The 19,447-nt window shown below is 46.4% G+C and overlaps 1 protein-coding gene across 1 annotated transcript in view; it reads right to left on the bottom strand.

Moving 5' to 3' along the window:
• The window catches only part of PTPRT (protein tyrosine phosphatase receptor type T), a 1,015,836-nt gene that overhangs the window by 49,920 nt on the left and 946,469 nt on the right, over window positions 1-19,447 (bottom strand). Inside the window, exon 17 of the mRNA XM_087445249.1 lies at window positions 10,790-10,877. Within this exon, the coding sequence (XP_087301375.1) occupies window positions 10,790-10,877 (88 nt within the window). The remainder of the gene's footprint in view (window positions 1-10,789; window positions 10,878-19,447) is intronic.

The raw sequence follows: 19,447 nt of genomic DNA, 5'->3' as shown, positions 1-19,447 counted from the left end.
GATAATGAAAAAACAAGGCACAGACTGGGAGAAAATATTTGCAAAAGACATATCTGATGAAGGACTTGTATCCAAAATATACAAAGAATGCTTAAAACTCAACAATAACAAATAACCCAATTAAAAAATGGGTAAAAGATCTGAACAGACACCCAATGAAAGAAGTTATACAGATGGCAAATAAGCACATGAAAAGATGTTCAACATCATGTATGTCATTAGGGGATTGAAAATTAAAGCAACAATGAGATACATCTACGAACCTATTAGAATGGCCAAAATTCAGAATACAGACAACACCAAACTCTGGCGAGGATGTGGAGCAACAGGAACTCTCATTCATTGCTGGTGGGAAAGCAAAATGGTACAGCCACTTTGGAAGACAGCTTGGCAATTTCTTCCAAAACTAAATATACTCTTATCCTATTATCCAGCAATTGCTTTCCCAGGTATTTACCCAAACGAGTTGAAAAATTATGTCTGCACACAAAAACCTGCACACAAATTGTTTATAGCAGCTTTACCCACAATTGCCAAAACTTAGAAAAAGCCAAGATATCCTTCAATAGGTGAATTGATAAACAAATTGTAGTATATCCATACAATGGAATATTACTCAGTGATATAAAGAAATGAGTTATTAAGTCATGAAAAGACAAGAAGGAAACTTAAATGCATACTGCTGAGTGAAAAAAGCCTGTCTGAAAATACTATATACTGTATAATTCCGACTCTATGACATTCTGGAAAAGACAAAACTATGGCGACAGTAAAAAGATCAGTGGTTGTCAGTGACTTGGGGGGAGGGATGAGTAGGTGGAGCACAGGGCATTTTTTTGGGCAATGAAGCTATTCTGTATTATTCTGTAATGGTGGATACATGTCATTATAAATTTGTAAATACCATAGACCTGTACAACACAAAGAGTGAACCCTAATATAAACTACGGATGTTAGCAAATACTGATGGATCAGTATTGGTCCATCAATTGTAACAAATGTTATCACACCAATTCAAGATGTTAATAATAGGGGAAACTGAACGTAGGTGAGAGGGACGGAATATATGGGAACTCTGTACATTGTATTCAATTTTTCCATAAATCTAAAACTGCTCTAAAAAAAGTGCTAGGACAGTGCTGGGTACACAGCAGGCGCTTAATAAATAGTGGTTGCGGGCTGGATGTGAGGCAGGCAGTGAGCCGACGGCAGAGATGATTAGAAACTTAGCGCTCCCCATTTGCCCTTCGTATTAAATGTAAATCCACCTTCCCGCAGAGGCCAGCGCTGTTGTGTGTATTCATTAAAGGGCAGAATTCAGCCATAGGTCCACCAGAAAGGCATTGCAAGGAGTAGCAGTGTCCTCATGGTTTATTTATTCCTTCTGGGAGATGCTAATATTATTTTGTGTCCCCTTCTTCTTCTAACTTTATGTAATTAGAAGGATAAAAAATTGTGTTTATCCACACGCACGTGGAGAAAGATGGGGCAGCGGGCGATGTGAAGGAGTTTATCTGAGGTAATTTACAAGCAGCTCAGAACGTTCATTATGCCCTATCTACATTTTGCAAGCTTGAAAAACAGTAGGAGAGGAGTAGAGAAGAGTCACATAGAGGAGAAGCAAACTCCTCAAGGGGAGGTAAGAAGAAGGTGCGGGAACGTGGCTCCACCTGGCTCTCAGCTGAGGTAGGAGATGGGCAATAACGGGCTTGTGGGGAGGAGAGAACTGCTGACAGCCTGCAGATGGGAGACATAACTGCAAAGACGTGTAGATCTAAAGAGCTCCCCAGAACACAGCTCTGGGCGAACAGAAACATTGTTCCTCTGGAATCAGTCTGTTCCTTGTAGTTTTAGGACAAAGACCAGTGGTATGTTGGTAAATCTTTAACAAGTGGCTCTCTGGAGGAAAAAAAGGCTCTGATCTGTAATGTCTGCTGAATTCTGTGGTATAAATACTCCCACCATGATGGATTTCAAGCCACCAACATGGCATCTGCTAGCTCACAAAATTCCTGAAAAGTTAACCATCTGCTCTCACACGCTGGTGTGAGCTCCAGGACACCATCCGTCACTGGACACAGACTGAAGCCTTACCACACGCCACATGCCTTGCCTGATCTGATGGTTTGGGACCTACTTCTCTGTCCAGGCTCATGCCCTCCTCCTCACACACTACTCTGATAACCGTGCCCTTCTTTCAGTTGCTCAAATGCACGATGTCTGCTCTGAGCACAGGGCCTTTGCACATGCAAATGAATACTCCAAACCCTGTAAGGCTGACAACATCTCATTCTTCAGCTCTCAGCTCAATGCTCCTTCCTCAGGAAGTCGCCTAGGATCTCTCCACCACAGACTCTGATAGCTCTCTGTACTTTTCTTCAGAACTCTTAGAGTAGTTGTATTTCTGTGACTTTCTGATTGACCCATGGCTCGCCTTCACACCCTATTTAAGGAAGGCATCCTATTTACTGAACTCCTCTACAGTGTGTGACACATAGCAGGTGCTCAATAATGATCTGTTCAATAAATGAATTCATATTTGTATCCGAAAAGCTGAGAGCCAGAAGTGGCAGGGCCCCTCACTTATAGTCATACAGTTGATTATAGGTAACATGGCCTGGAACCCAAGGCTTTTTCCTCTACACAAGGCTGGCAGAGTGTGCCTGGATCCTGTGCTCAAATTCTTCCTCTTGCCGTAGCTGACTCCTCACCCTACCTGCAGATCCAGCCTGTCCTCTCCCAAGATTGACAGCCAGTTCTTGCCTTCCGCAGGAGGGAGGTGAGGGATTGGGTGGGCTCTGGAGGCAAACCTGAGATCTGTCACACACTAACCATATCACCTGCGGCAAGTTATTGACCTTCCCTGAGCCTCACTTTAGCCAATTCTAATATCAAAATCATATCTACCTTTGCAGACTTGTTGCAAGGATTCTAAGAGGTAAGATACGAAAGCACCTGATGTTTTGCAAGAAATCAACACAAATATGTAAATCCAGTTTTTTTATTATTCTAGACCAGTGGTTCTCAAAATGCAGTCACCTGACCAACAACATCAGCGACACCTGGCAACTTATTAGAAATGCAAATTCTTGAGTCCCAGCCCAGACTCGCTGAATCAGAAACTCCAAGGTGGGGCCCAGTAATATGCATTTTAACAAGCCTTCCAGGAGATTCTGATACACAGTGAGGTTTGAATGTGCAGACCAATGTTCAGCTATTTAGCATAGAGGTTTCCTGGTTATTCACTTTCATTTGTCTTGGGAAAGACCAAAAGACCTTACTGGTACTGGTCCATGAGACTAGAGACCCATCTTGTGTTAGGTGGTGCGGTACAGGAATTTACCTGCATGGAGTGCAAAAGATGTTCCAGGTACTGTTCTAGAAGCCTTATGGATGCTATGCCATTTGATTCTCATTGTAACTCTGTGAGGTGTATATCATCGCTCCATTTTATGGATGAGAAACTCAAGGCTCCAAGAAGTTTAACAACTCAGGAGGAGGTGGAAGGTTGAGAGTTTCCTTGTAGAGTGATGTGGTCCCTACCCCTCCTGGAACTCCAAGACCCATTGCCTCCACACCCCTTCCATGCCAGTTCTTACTCCAACACTGTCCCATCCCCTTGTGTTTCCATGCTGACCCTAGAGGAGAGGGCTCATTTTCCTCCTTTGCACAGTTCTAACTCTCAAAACAAACCACATCTCCTCCTTTCTTCCTCCATCATCAAAGATAACCCAATAAATCGGTCTTCTCAAGTCACATCCACTTAAAGAGAGAACCACTCCAGAGAGGTGGGGATGGAGAGAGACTATCGTTTGATACATGATGTTCTTTCCTCCTGTCTTCCAGGCACTTAAGGAGGGTAAAGAAAAGTGGCAATTTTTCAGAGAAAAGAGATTTGACTCGTTACAATGAATTGTGGAGCTGAAAAATCATTTCCTAGAAGTATTGGAAATGTTAATGCCATCATCTTGCACGAGTGGATAGGGAGGAGGCAGGTAATTCCGCCGAGACTGCCTGGGTACATCATTGAAGCTAAAGGTCTGCACATTCAATCTTGATTGAATTACCATTATTGAGAGAGGGTGGCTTGGGTATGAAATGGAAACAGTCCAACATTCTTTGTACCTCCTTGTTCTGCCAATTCCATGCCGGCTGAGGTTGGGCAGCTCCCCTCTGCAAGGAGCTGTGTCAATAGATGAAATCTTTGGGGGCTTAAGCACAGAGGGGCAGAGAATTGAGAGAAGTCAGAAGGAGAGGGGCCCGGATGATGAATTTATTGGTTCATCCTAAGCAGGCTGTCCAGCCCACGCCCCACTAAGGTAACTGTCTGAAGAAAGGGGGGAATGTTCTTTATTTGGGTTCCTTCAGAAGCAGAATCTAAGACAAAGATTTGAGTGCAAGTAGTTGATTTGGGAGGTGATTCCAGGAAACACCAGAAGGGAAATGGAAAGGTGAGATGGAGAAAGGAAGGACTCCAATAAGAGGTGTGTCATCAAGTGAGTTACCACCATAGACAGCTGGGGCTTAATCCTGTTAGGGAACTCCAGGAGATAGTGTGAACATGCACCTCCAAGTTATTCCTCCCCAGGTGAGAGGGAGCTGGGGTATTTGTACACCCATTCCTGTCAGTCATCGGATGAGGGCTGCTCCTGGGGATGTTTACTTTCCTGACACTTCCAGCCTGCTCTGCAAGCTGGCAGAGAGGGCCCCAGTGGCCAGAACAAGTCCTCAGAAAAAGAGACACAGGTGGTGGCAGTTGGAATTAGGGCCAGCAACCATGGATGTGGTGGATGTTGGGGGGATATGGCAGGGGGATTCTGTACCAGGATTGGTCTTTGGGCCCGGGCAAGAGCCACCCTCACAGACCGCAAAGGAGAATGGAGCCCGAGAGCTGGGAGTGCTGAACAAGGCACCCATTTTGTCCCCCCAGCTCTGTCTTGCCAGGAACCAGCCGAGAAATTGCTGTGAAAAAATCCTCTGGGTTCCTCCCTGGAAGTGAGAACGGCCTCTCTGAAGAACTCGTCTCAGTCTGCCATCTGGTCTGAGGTCAGAGCCCTCAGCACATTCTCCCCCAAGAGCATGGATGTGTCTTGATGCAGAGGGACTCAGGTAGGGAGCACGTGGCACCCTGGCAGGCAGGAGCCCAGAGCTCTGGTTGTGGCTGCCCTACAGACTTGCTGTGTGACCCTGGGTGGCGGGTCTACATCTCTGGACCATCGCTCCTTGCCTGTGAACTCAAAGAGGCTAGACTAAGTATCATCTAGGTTTAAAAGTCTACACAACAGATTCAGATTCAATATTTGTTCATCTTAATTTGCCCTCTTTGAACTGAGAAATGAGAAACTGAGAGTCAGAGAGATGAAGTGACCTCGCTGAAGGTCATGTACCAGGTAAAGGGCAGAACTGAGACTAGAACTTGGATCTGTCTGACCCCATGTCCAATACTCCAATACACCTGAGCCCAGTGGCTTGTCTTAGATTAGGGGAAAAGAAGTCTTAAAAAATGTACCAGGTATCTTGTTTGCCCTTCAGACCCGCTCTCCAGCCTTCTGTACCTGGCCCCCTAATCCAGGAGGCTGATCTCTGTGGACAAGAGTGGAGGCTCCCAAACTTGAATGTGCATCAGGATCACCTGGAGGGCTTTTTAAAGCACAGATCACCCCCAGAATTTCTGATTTGGCAGGTCTGGGGTGGAGCCCAAGAAAGCATTTCTAACAAGTCCCCAGATGCTGCTGCTGCTGCAGCAGGGACCACACTTTGAGAACCACTGAACTAGGTCTGCAGATTCGCGTGTCCTCGGGCTTCTGGTTGGGTTTAGCCAATGGAGAGCAGAGGCAGGAGACTGGATGAAGGGAGGTACTCATTCCTTCAGCTCCCTTGTTGAGGTCATCACGGGTTGGCTGCAGTGCCAGTGAAGGTTGCACCCCCTGTCAGGTCAACTCTCTCCCCATCCTGACAACCTGTCCCACTGAATCCTCTGTGGGTGGCGGTGGTATTTAGCCCCAGGGTTCTGCACTATTCCTTGTAGTCCGTCTACACCTAGCTCCCACCTTTATAAATAATCTCTTCAATAAATTCTCCTCAAATCACCCTATTTGAGGGGCCCATCTGTTTCCTGCTGAGACCCCGACTGATCCCAGAAAGGGAGCCTCATTTTATAAAATTTGCAGCCCCCAAGTTCACTTCCTCTCCTCAGTGTCATTTCCTTCCTGCCAATCCAGGAAGCACCTTCTAGAACTTCCACATGGGGAATGCTGTGGTATTCTTGAAATCTCCCATGTCCACGGTCTCTGCCCCAGAGTTACTTGAAAGCAAAGAACTCCTTATTCATTTTCCCCCATTCATTTCCTTCCCTTTCACTTCTTTTCCATTTGCACTCCCTGGAAACCCACAGTCTCTATTACTAAACTCTAAACAGAACCATCTGGAAGAAAGGGCTTATTTAGCCAAGGTCTCTCTGTCATTGTTTCCTTTGCAGGTGGTGCCCTCCCTCCTTCTCATCCCCTTTCATCTCTTCTGTTCTCCCTGGCCTAGGCCTTTGTCCCCCACTCCAGCCTCTCAGTGCTCTGGGTTCCTTAAGATGCTAATCACACCCGGTTTTCTTCTTGTGCCAAGAATATTTCTATTTATCAAGGCACGGCAGACTTTGCCTTTGGGAGGGACACATACAAGGGCAGGAACACCTTCCATTCCTTGGTGCTGTTTCTCTTTTACCTTTCTTATTTCCATTCCAGGACTTTTTTTTTTTTTTTTTTGATTCCCCTTTATGTCTGTGCTGCTTTTGAGTCCACTGGTTGCCTCGGCACCACCTCCTTTCAGTACTGAGTACAGACCTGCTCCAGCCCCATTTGTTGAAGAGTTATTGACCCTTAAAGCAGAAAGGAGATTCAGGTTTATTGAAGCCCCTCAAGGTGGTATCATGAGGTGTTTGAATTCCCTTGGTCTCCATTTGGGTTTCCCCAGAAGTGGATGTAAGAGGAGGGTCCCAGTGCAAGTTTATATGGAGAGGGGGACACCAGTAGGAAACAGGAGGAGTAAGACAGCCAAGAGAAGGCAGCCTGGAAACGGTGAGTTTTCAAGCCCATTAAGACTGTGGGCACTGCAGCCTACTCCCCGTGGAAACTATGGAAAAAGGTTTAGAACACATACCCAGTGGGAGGGTGAGGAGCTGGGCTATTTCATGGTCCAAGGAGATACTGCCTTGTGCATGAACAAGGCATCCTTACCCAGCTTTGGAGAAAGTCCTCAGGCAAAGAGATGCAGACAGTGCAGGACTGGGGTGGAACAAGCCAGGCGCTGAGGGCCACACTTTAAAGAGGTGCTGGCTTTCAGGGTAGCGCAAACACAAGTGCAGGGTAAAAAGCTGTGAGTGGGGCCTCCTTGAATGTTGCATGCAAGGTGTCTCGCCTGCCTCCCCCTCATCCTGGTCCTGGATATGGGTACCGCCAGCTGGTGTTACTGCATAGTGAGGCGGTGAGGTGTGGGACACTGACAGCGTCTTCTGCACCCCCACTGATGGAGTCCTAATCCCCTTCATTGTTTTTCTTTGCTGCCTGGAATCCTGCCTTCTCAGATGCAGCTCTCAGAGGGATGGGGTTGTTCTCTTCCTTTCCCTCTGGGTCCCGTCTCTCCCCACTCTCTTCATCAGGCTCAGCATCTTCTTCCTTACTGGAATGTCACTGTTCCAAGTGTTGTTTTGATCCAGCCTCCTTCATCCATCCTTTCTGGGTGTTCTCTATTTTATTTGGGAAGCCAGACGGGAAAGACCCACTGCTCAAGCCCTTCAGGGTCTTGCTGAGTCTGCGCTAGGTTTGGGGAAACATGAGTGCAAGATAGCCGTGGTCCTGCTGTCACAGAGCATCTATTCTAGTGAGGGAGTCAGGCATCAACACACAGTCATCCGAATGCCTCTCAATCACAATGATAATGAGGGCTAAGGAGGAGACACGCTTTGTACTCTAGGAGCGAAGAATGGAGTTTTGACCAAATTCAAAGGGTCAGAAGGATTCTCTGAGAAAGTGACGACTGAGCTAAGATCTGAAGGATAAGTAGAACTTAGCAGAACAAAGAGAGGAGGGAAGGGCACTTCGATAGAGAGAATAGAGTGTGTAAAGTCCTTCTGGCATGGATGAGCACGGAAAGCTCAAGGGACTGAGTGAAGGCCAGCGTGGCTTCATTGAGGGGACTGTGATGGAGAGGACACTGAAATGAGACTGGAGAGGCAGCTGAGGGCCTTTGGATAAGGAGTGCTCAAGAGTGCAGGGAAGCCACTTGAAGGGTTTTCAGTAGGCAAATGACACGATCCAATTCATGTTTTGAGGAGGTCCCTCTGGCTTCTGTCAGAGATCAGACAGGCAGAAAGTTGGGAGCAAAATAAGATGTGGAGCAACCACGAAGAAGGCTGGGCAGAGCGCAGGTGAGAGCTGATGGTGGCTCAGGCGAGGGTGCTGAGTGCAGGGGGTGAGCAGTGGGAGGTCCAGAGAGATACACAGCTTGGTTCTCAGCTTCGGCCCCCATAAGCTTTGGCCCAGATACCAGCCCGGATAGCCCTATCTCTCAGGGAGGCAGGGTCTCTCCACTGTGCTCTCATCATTTAGTTTTTCTTGTCTGCACAACACCCCAGGAGGAAGACACCGTTATACCCATTTGACAGAGAGAAGACTAAAGTTTAGAGTGATCCCCAGGGTGTTGCAGCCTATAATTCAGTGGACCCTACCTGAACTCACAATCTGATATGGGGAACAGACAAGTAACCAGATGTTTTAGGGCACAGTATGCACAGTGCTGGAGCAGAGGATACTCAGAGCGAGCAGCCACCTGTGCCCAGAATGGGAGCTCCCTGGGAGCAGAGACTGAGGGTCCCAGTGTCCAGCTCAGGGCCTGGCTCAGAGGAGCCCCACCTATTAAGTCATAGGTCTTAATACACATTTCCTGATGGTTTGAACATCTCTTTCCAACACTTTCCTTGCAAGAAATCTTGCTGTCTGCATTATTATCTTCCGAGAGACAAATTATAAATGTTTTCTAATTAGTTCTACCATTCATAGCCCCTTCCTAAATCAGCACAGGAAACAGCTAAGCTAAAACTTCTGCCTCTGTCTTCCTTTACAAGCTGCCTGTAGCTTATGCTTTCTTCCTCAAAGCTTTTTCTTAGGCAATGTCTAGACAGTTAAAACAAAACAAAACAAAACACTGAACTGTGCTAAAAATAATTTGTTATTCAGGTTTTTTTTTTTTCCCGCTGAACTGGGTTACCCTGAGAGCTGAGACCAAGGAATGCCACGCACCCAACTGGTGAGGTGTCAAAAGGTCCAAGTTGGCTACACTGTGGCAGACAAAACCTGCTGTAGACTCCTGTTCTGATCACAATAAATGTGCAGCATTTTGCATGGGGTAACTCTAACCTCTCTATTATGTTTGAAGGCTGTACATACCAATATTTGGTAGTGACAATACTTGTGTGTAACCTATGTGTGGTGTTCAGTTCTATGGCAGTCTCTCTCCCTCTCCTTTGAGAACTCAATACTATGTACCAGTCACACAAAAGTATTGTTATTGCTTTGTTCAGGCCTCATTATCCCTTGCTGGGGCCACTGCAGTAGTCCCCTGACTGGTCCCTCTGCCTCCAGCCTCTCCCAATCTAACCCACCCTCCCAATCAGCTACCCTAGTGATCTTTCCAAAATAGCCCCTCCCCAACCTGGAGTATTCCATGTCCACACATGGAATCCTGGTTAAAATAAGGTGGAATGATATATCCACACTGCTCATCAGTGACGCCGAGAAAATAACTCTATGGCTAAGAGTAATGGTGCTGGGCACTATGCCAAGGGTTTTATGTACCTTTTTCCAGCGACTCTATTATTTTCATCATTTTAAAGGTGAGGGAACTGAAGCTTAGAGAGGTCAAATAACCTGCTGAGGGCCCCACGGCTGGGATAAGAGCCCAGGCAGTTTGACTCCAGAGGGTTCTAACTACTCGGCACTACTGCCTTCATCAAATCACACACCGGGGCTGCCTACGGGAATGCTAAAGCTCATTGTTTAGCAAAAGGCAGCGTCCTTCCATGTATCCTCCAGCTCTGCACAAGAACATGCTTCCCTCCTGCAGGCTCAGTGCCACCAAATTCCTGGGCCGATGCAGGCCCTGAGTGGCAGGCACTCTTAGAGCCCCTGTCCCACCAGCAGTGGGGTCCGACAGAAGTCATGATGCCCTAAGCCCTGTCTCTTGTGTGACCAGAGTAGCCTTGGGTTCCTTTGAGCCCTGAGTTGCCTGCTCCCCAAACCCTCAGGCTTAAGCCAGAGTTTCTGGCTCCTTCTGAGCATCAAACCTTGCTTGGGATCCTACCTTCTTAGAGTAGCACTATTCTCTTGCTAGGTGTTCTCAGCCCATTCCTCATGGGCTGGATCTTGTTCCCCACCCAAGTCGCTGCTAGGGTGGTACTCTGAATTACAGACACTGCTGGGAACACAGGAGAATACTTTTGGTTGGGCTTCCTCCCCGACCTGAGGAATTCTTGAGCGGGCAATGCCAAGCAAGACCCAGCCTTCAGAGGCTCCGTGGATCTACTCTGCCTGGACCCAGCTCCCCACCTGCCCTGGTTGAGATGAGCCAGGCTCTGTCATTCAGGCTAGGTGTGAGAGGGAGGCTGAAATAGAGATCCCAGCTTGGCATGTAGACCCAAAGCTAGAAACATCAAGGATTACTTGATAATGAATTCTGGGTAATGGCAATAGCTTCTTTTACTCTATGTCCCCAAAGCCTGGGGCCCTCCCAGAAGGGCACTTACAGGATATGATGTTCCCGTATCGATTCTTATTGCGGTTTTCATCCTCTTTGGCTGTGTCCCACGAAGCTGTCTGCCCCTCCGGTAAGGCCTAAAAAGAAAGGACAGAATGGTTAGAATGGTCTGAAACAGGAGCTTTATCCAGGTGTAGGTGAGCCAACGGGGAAAGTGAGACCCACTGTGATGAGTAACTTAGTTATAAAGGGCTGTGTGTTCTTGGATGGGACCTGGAGAGAATGTAGACTCAGCCCCTCCACGGACTTACTCACTTGTTCATTGAATCAAATGCTATTGATGTCTTCTGTGTGTCATGAGCCCAAATCTGGTCCAGTAAGGGAGTCATTTGTTCATTCATTCATCCATTCATTCACTTTATTGAGTCTCTAATAAGTGTTTGTCACTGTTATAGGTACTCGGGATACAACGAACTAGACAAAGTCCCCCTTGAGCTTCCAGTCAACTGGGAGATGTAGCAAATGAACAAGCAAACATACATAATTTTAGATAGTGGAAAATGTTATGAAGAAAATAAAGCAGTGTAAAGGGATAGTAAGGGGAGATAAGAATTGTTTCAGATTACACAGTCTGGGAGAGCTTCTCTGAGAAGGTAACATTTGAGCTAATTCCCTAAAGATGTGAAAAAGCCAGTCATGCCAAGGAAAGTAGCAAGCACTTTCCAGGCAGAGGGAACAGCAGGTGCAAAGGTGGTAACCAAATGACCATATTCAAGGATGAAGCAGGGGAGAGCAGTGATGGAAGCATCTGGAGAGTCTGGGAGAGTTCAGGTTATACTAAGGCATTGTGGTCATTGGTAACAAGTTGGGTATTGTGCTAAGTGTGATGGGAAACGATCGGAGGATTTTGAGCAGAGCAGTTAGCTGGTCTGATTTATGTTTTACAAAGTACATTCTGGCTCATGTATAGAATACAGGCTCTAGGAGGCCCAGAGAGGAAGCAGGGAGATCAGTTAGGAAGCTGTTGTAATACTCCAGGCGAGAGATGATGGTACCTCGCACCTTTGTACCAGGATGGTGGCAGTGGATGTAGCGAGAAGTGATTATTTTTAGGATGGTCAGTTGAATATTGTCGATTTTGGTTTCCCCCAGAAGCAGATTCAGAAACAAGGACTCCAGTATAAGATTTTATTTTGGAGGCAATCCTAAGGAGCATGGGTGGGGCAGTGGGGAAGTGAGACAATTCAGGGAAGGAAGTCAATATAGGGTACATCAACAAGCAAATTACCACTGTGTACACCTGGGGCTTAATCCAATGGACCCATCTCATGCCTCAGAGTAGTCTCACCAGGGGGAGAAGGGAGTTGAGGTATTTACCCATCAATTCTCATCTATCATTGGTTGAGGACAACTCTTAGGAACCCCCCTGGCACTTCTACCATGCTCTGTAGGCAAGGTGCGCATATTCTTTTTGGAGGAAGTCCTCCAGGCAAAAAGTCACAGGTGCTTCCAGGAGGCAGGCACTGGGTGAGCATGCATGGGAACAGTGAGTGTAGAGGGGACATGGGTAGGGTACCAACACATCTGCTGTAGACGTAGACTATGAAGGAAGGACAGGGATGAAGGCTGACGCCCAGACTGTGGCTTGAAGAACTGAGTGGAGAGTCACATCATTTACTAAGATTTCTGAGAAGAAACGATGAGGGAGAAACAGGATTGGGGAGTAAGGACTTAAGTGTTGTGTTTTGGGTACACGAAGTGCTTAGAATAGTGCCTTGCACTTGCTGAGGACTGTGTGCTTCTTAACATGTTCAAAACAATAAGAACAATAGCAGCAGCAGCAGCCGTCATATTTGAGATGACTACTTGACATCCAAGCTGAGATGCTGAGTAGGAAGTTGGACATAGAGGTTCAAAGTCAGGGTTTGGGGAGAGAAGAGATGGAAGTCATCAGTTTAAGAGGAGACAGAGAAGTTAACCATGTGGAGTGATTTAACAGAGTTACGAGCCAAGTGTCATGGCAACACAGGGGAGGGTGCAGTTAGTTATCTCATAGAGAAGGAAGATGGGCATTTAAGGGAGCAGGAACAGCTTTAGAAAAGCCACAGAAGCATGAAGGTTGGGCCATGTTTTGATTACCATCCCCACCCTGCCTCCGGTAGAACAGGCTGAATGCTCCATTCATGGCTCCTGCATTGCTTCTGAGACTGAATTTGCAACATCTTCAGTCTACACAGCTCCCTGTCAGCAGTGCAGGAGAGAGGAGCTTCCACTCATCTTAATACACCAGCCTTGCCTTTGCCCACCTATTTCTTACCAGGTCCATCCTAAGCAAAGAGGAGTCTGTAACCTGAGTAGTCAGAAATTCAGCCATTCAGCAGGCTATGTTTTACAAGCAGGCAGGACCACTGTCTATTAAAAGCCCAGTCCATGCATAATGCTCCCTTTCTTGATTCCAGTCTCCCAAGTGTTAAGCCAACCTGGGGGGGGCTCTTCTTCTAGGGCAGGGGTTGGCAAACTTTTTCTGCAAAGGGCCAGATAGTAGTTTGGGCTTTGTAGGCCATATAGTCTCTGTTGCAACTACTCATACTGTTGTGGAGTGGTAGCAGTCACAGACAAAATGCAAACAAATTGACATGGCTGTGTTCCAATAAAACTTTATTTACAAAAACAGGCATTGGGCTGGATTTAGCCTGCGGCTGTAGTGTGCTGACCTGTATTCTAGAAGCATGACCATGATCTTTATCTATGCAGTGGCTGGGTAGGTAGATCTGATGCCTATCCTGCTACCTAGCCATTCCTGGTGGAATGGAGATGGGGTGGGAGGTCCTTGTCTAGGCTAAGCCATATTTTCCAACTTAGTTTCGCCCAGGGTTTGAGACTGGGGTAATAGAGTGCCTTCCCAGCTATTAATTGATCAGAATTTTGTTCTTTGTGTGTCAGAAATCCTTAGACTGGCATTGTGGTGGAGAAGCAAAACAGGTGCTAGGTTCTGGGCACCAACCTCTGCCCCAAATCTGAGTGTGAAACAAGTGCTATGGAGATAGGACAGTGCTCCTCTTACAAGTGGAGGGCTTGTCTTTCCTTTTCTCTTCCTCTTTTTCCTCCTCCTCCTCTTCTTCCTCCTCATTATAATTGACCATCTCTCTGCATCCCTCTTGCCACCAGCACAGGCCATCTTTAGACTGCAAATGGTTCTTGCTTTTGCATGTAACTCTTAGAACTGAGATCCCAGCCCCTGGCCTCATCCTCTCCCCCAAGCCAGGTGGCTCCAGCTCCTTCAGGCAACTTGCCAGGCCTGTATATTCCTGGTTCTCTGCAGGGGTGGGGTGTGCTTGTCTCAGTGGCACCACTGGACCTCTCGATGTTCAAGCTGATATTCTGGGGGTAGATTTTCTACCTGAAATCCTCCGTGATAAAAATCAACTGTTCATCCAATCATATCCTCCTGAAAGTATTATGAAGTCAAGAATAGGGCACTCCAAATGTCTTCACACTAATATTTTGGGAAAAAAATCTGTCGACTCTCTACTATGTGCCAAAGCTTAGGTTACAGTTAGCTTAAGGTTTTATTATGGTTTCACATTAGAATCATCTGGGGAAGCTTAAAATCTCCCAAAGTCACAACCCTACCCCAGACCAATTAAATCAGACTCTCTGGGGATGTGACACAGGCATCAGCTTTGTTTAAAGCTCCTTGGTGATTCTAATGTGCAGCCATGATTCTTGCAAATAGTGAATTTACCTGGAGCAATACCTTCCCAGGAGCCTCCTCACTGGTTTCTCTTGCTTTGATTTTGTCCCCTCCAATCCATTCTCCACTGTAATCAGATAGATCTTTCTAAATGTGAATAGGACCAGTTACTCCCCATGCCAGTGTCTTCAGGATAAATTCCACGCTTTTTAATACAAGGTCCTTAATGACTTCACCCCACATGCCCCTCAAGCCTCATTTCTTTCCCTTCTATCAATATTCCAATGATAAGAAACTAAATGAAATGCCACAATTTTAGGTGTTTCAAACTTCTGAGGCTTTAAACACGCTGCTCCCTCTGCCTGAAATTCTCTTCCACCCAAGTCTCCCTGTTAAACTCCTACATATCCTTCAAAACCCAGTTCAAGCATCTTCTGTTTTGTGTAACCTTCCCTGCTCACCCTCCCACCGCCCTGATGCATCCCCAGCTAGTCAGTCACTTCTTCTACTATTGGATGGACTCCTCTATATCTGATGATTTGAATGTCTTGTCTCTCAATTTGGTGATGGGCTGCTCTAGGGAAAAGGTACCATCTTATTCACAACCGTATCTTCAGAACCCAATATTGGCTTTGTACTTCATTTGTGCTTGAATCACCCCTTTTGAATGAATGAATGGATGGATAGATGAAAAAATTAGTGAGTGAGGTGGCTTCTGTGCATATAGAAGGCAAAGATTCTAGAATCTCAGAGGTGTAAGTGACCTTGAAAGTCATCTAATTGTGTTCCCTTCTACAATGGCCTTCTAGGCAGCTGGTAAGCTGATCCATAGCACCTGTTACTTAGATACCCTCAGTGACGAAGAGCCCACTACCCCCCAAAGCTTCCTGCCTCACTTTTGGACAGATTTGCTGGACAGTTTTTTCTTGACTCTACCCCCATATGCTTTGTCTTTGCCCTGCCCCATGGGGTCCCACAGAATAAACATGTGCTCTCTGAACTGCGACAGTGCAGAGATTTGATGAAGGTCCCTGTCCACCCCCAGAGTCCTTCAATGGCGCAGTTTGGGAGTCCTCCCATCATCCAGGCCATGCTCTTCAGGATACACCCCACATGCAGATATCCTTTGAAAAATCCTAAACTAAACAAAACAGTTGTGATGAGTGGCACTTCTCTGTGGGAAACCACACAGCCCCCTGCTACAGCCCCGGGAGCCTCTGTCGCCCCCTGGTGGGCGCTGAAGGAGAATGTGTGGGTCTGGGGGCTGAGATGATGTTGACAAAGGCAAGGGGGCAAGTCCTAACAGGGCCGTCCAGGAGTGAGCGGTAATGATCCCTTAATTGGCAGACTTTGATCACACATCCATTTCCCTTTTTAGGGAGCTGGAATCTAATAGAGGATAATCTCTTGAAGGGAAAAAATAGGAGGGGGTAAAAGTATGAAAAGGAGACTCATCTCCATCTTCAAAGTGAGCCAGCCGAGGGGCATTATTTTTACATTAGTGGCTAGTTACAGTAGATTGACCTGGGAATGGTGGCAGTCATTAGGAGCTAATCACATTCTTTTGAAACCAAAATTGCCACCTCATTATATTCATCCATTATCGATCTCTGCTTTCCTTTTCTCATTCCTCCCTCCTTAGAGTATTCAGCTCTATTTTTACACTCTTCTCTAAGTGCGGACATGTTCCCTACTCTTCAACAGTGTTGCTTTTCTAAGGTCCTAAAAGATGCACTTGGGGATGTCCGCATCCCTGGAGGGCTGAGGTGAGGTATTCATAGAATTCTCAAAAGACAGATCTTTGGAGAAAATTATTGTCTCACTTTACAGATCAGCAAAGTGAGGTCCAGAAGACATATCGAGAGGGTCCATCTTCCCTCCACAGTGACCATCTGGGTGGTAGGCACTGTGCTAGATCTTAGAAATAACAGCAATGGACATGGAAGACAAACTCTTATGAACTTTATGTTCCAGTTGTGGGAAGGTGCAGACAATAAACAAATGAGATGATTATTGTTTATAACCTGTGTTATAAAGGCAATAAATAGGGTGCTAGGACAGAGAGTGACTTGAGACAAGGGACTACTTTAGAGAGGGTAAATTGGGCTGGACTCTTTGAAAAGGTGACATTTGAGAAGGAAAAAAGCAGCCCCTGACTTCTGGGAGCTGGCCTGGCACTCACAGCTGGATCTTGGTGTTCTGTTAAATATAGACAATTTCACAGAACACCAACATCAGACAAGGCTACTCTGAGCCCAGGATGGGGAAGATAAACACATGACTTCTCTGTAGTCATATCTAGACATAGACAAAAACATGAACAATGTCCAAGCCAAAAAAATGACCAAACATCCCCCATCCTGGCTAATGAGCGACTGCTGCTTCTTTGCCAATTACAGCTTTAACCTCTACTTCATGTTCCCTTTTTATGGTTAAGATTTAGTAAGGTACCCAATCCTACCACTTCCTAATAGTGTCCAATTCAGAACAAAGCCCTGCTTCCTTAAACCCTCTCCCAAGTCACCCCACACAGCCCACATCCTATGAGTCCTTTCTAGCATCCTCTTCCTGAGATGTCCCACAGTTTCTAAACCCAGCTTGTTCTACTCCAGGTGTATTTCTGTTAGTCTCTCTCGACACATTTGAACGGAAAACTAAGTGATGAGCAGAAGCCAGCCGTGGCAAGAGCTGGGGGAAGAATGTTCCAGGCTGAGGGAACAGCATGTGCAGAGACTCTGAGACAGAATGAGTGTGGTGTGTTCTAAAACTTGAAGGAAGGCTCTCCAGAGCCGAGAGAAAAAGCAAGACAGTGACGCATAATGTGGGCAGGGAGGGCGTGGTGCTTAATTGAGGCCTTGTGGACCACAGCCAAGAATGTGAGTTTTAGTCAATGGGAATGCTTTGGACATTTTTTAAAATGGGAGGCTGAGCCAGTATGAGCATCATGACAAGTGGCTAAGAGCACTTGTCTCTTGAACTCTCCCTTCATCCTTGTGGACAGGCTTCATAGACTTGAGGATAAAATTATTATCTGGTGCTTGCCCCAGACTAACTCTCCCTGTGGTTGCAACCCACTCACCCACCTACCCATCCTCCCCTCCAGCCACAGAGCTGAGGCCCCATTGGAAGGGGTGGAGGCTCAGCCCACATGAGCACAAGTCACAGGCTCCTTATGCCTTGCTGTGCTGAGTCAGTCCATAGGACTGTGCAACTTACCTCAGTTTCCCCACTTAATACCTTAATTCCCTGCTAGAACTGAGAATTGTCCCTGACACTTGCTTGGCTCGTTCCTTCTTTTACCTGTTGGTTTGGCACTCCTGAGACAAGAGGGTCCTTTCCGAAGCTTGCCATCCTTCTGTGGACACTCTTCTTTGCATCTAAGCCTTTTTGAGTTATGCCCCAAATAATGAGACGTCAGAACACAGAGCTTCCAAGAGCAGTTCGCCTCCAATCCAAGGCTGAGGGCATCCTGTCCATTTCATTTACCTGCTCACCCACTATCCTCAGCAGATTCTGTCAGCTGTGATGCCTCCCTCACTCCCTTTGGCTCGACTGTATCCCTGGAGATAACTGGATGTGATATGCCCTGGGGTGCAGCAAAACCAGGCCCAGGGAATGCTGACCAGGCGGTTCCTGGCTGATGCTTCAGGGCACAGTCAAGGGCCTGCTTCCTCCAGACTGCCAGGATTTCCCCGCACCCCTACCCACCACTGTATTTTGCTGGCGCAGGGAAGATTCCAGAGAGTCTTCACCAAGGAGGTGCCATTTTACCCAGGTCTTTCATTCATTTATTTTGTCAAGAAATACCTCTTGTCCAATAACTGTGTATGTGAGTCAGGGAAAAGGCAGGGCTTTGCCAAAGGCAGACAGACTAGAGTGTTTGAATATTTTTACTGCAAATCATTTCACCACTCCAAGTCTCAGTTAACTTTTCTGAACGTGAAGTCAATAATAAGCCCTTCAGGGTGGGGGAAGGATTTGACTATACAGGGAGAGCGTGTGGGAATATTTTTGCTAATGGAACTCTTATGTATTCTGATCATATTGATGTTTACATGACTCTATGTATTTGTTGAAACTCATAGAACTCTACACACCCCCCAAAATGAATTTTTGTGGTGGCCCTGGCAAAGGCCAAGCTTTCAACAAATGCCTCCTTCTGTGCTGAAAAGCACACGTCTTAGGGATTATAAATGTGGACAGAGAAGGCAGGAGAGGATGACTAATGACATCTACTCAGAGTGGTATCAGGAGAGCAAATATTATTGCGCACCATGTCACTAAATAGACGGTAATGTATGAGTTCTGCTGGAGAAGCAAAGTAGAAAATCAGATTGCAGCAAGATGGGGGTATTTGTCTGTGACAAGAGCTTTGATCAAGGCAGAACAGTTGAGCGCATGTAGAGTCACAAAGCACCCTTTAAAAGGGCCATTAAAAGCTACAAAGTCTTTTTTAAATGACAAATTTTAGGCCGGTGGTTCTCAAACATTGGTAGGGATCCAAATTTCCTAGGGCATTTGGTAAAATGCAGAGGCCTGGATCCTGTCCTGTGTCAATGAGCCTGCATCTCAATGTTCTTTACTAATTCTCCTATTGATTCCGACACACATCACAGTTTGAGAACCACTGTCCTGGGCAGTAAGGTAGAGGGGAACAGCAAATTCCTAGGGAAGACTCAACCTAAAATGTAAAGGCAGACACTTGGTGCGCCTGTAGAGACTGCCCACAGATGTGCGAGTCTTCCTGTGTTGGAGTCTTTCTTGGAACCATTCTTAATCACAGTTTTTCACCAGCTCTTTGCATTTCAATTAAGTTAATATTTAGTATTTATATACTATTTTCCAGATGCTTCAGAGAAGAGAGATGAGTAATACCCTGTCCCTACCTTCAAGATGCCTGTAGTTTAATGGGGAAACTCATGCTAGGGTACCTCTATTCCTCCCAGCTCTTAGCAGATGATTTGAGGCATCCCTGTGTCCAATTCCAGACTACAGATTCTGGTTCCCTCCAAC

The sequence above is a fragment of the Ceratotherium simum genome, chromosome 21 (assembly GCF_057802395.1).
Source record: "Ceratotherium simum simum isolate JZ-2026a chromosome 21, ASM5780239v1, whole genome shotgun sequence".
Lineage (NCBI taxonomy): Eukaryota > Metazoa > Chordata > Mammalia > Perissodactyla > Rhinocerotidae > Ceratotherium > Ceratotherium simum.
This window is presented reverse-complemented; position numbering and strand designations above follow the sequence as displayed.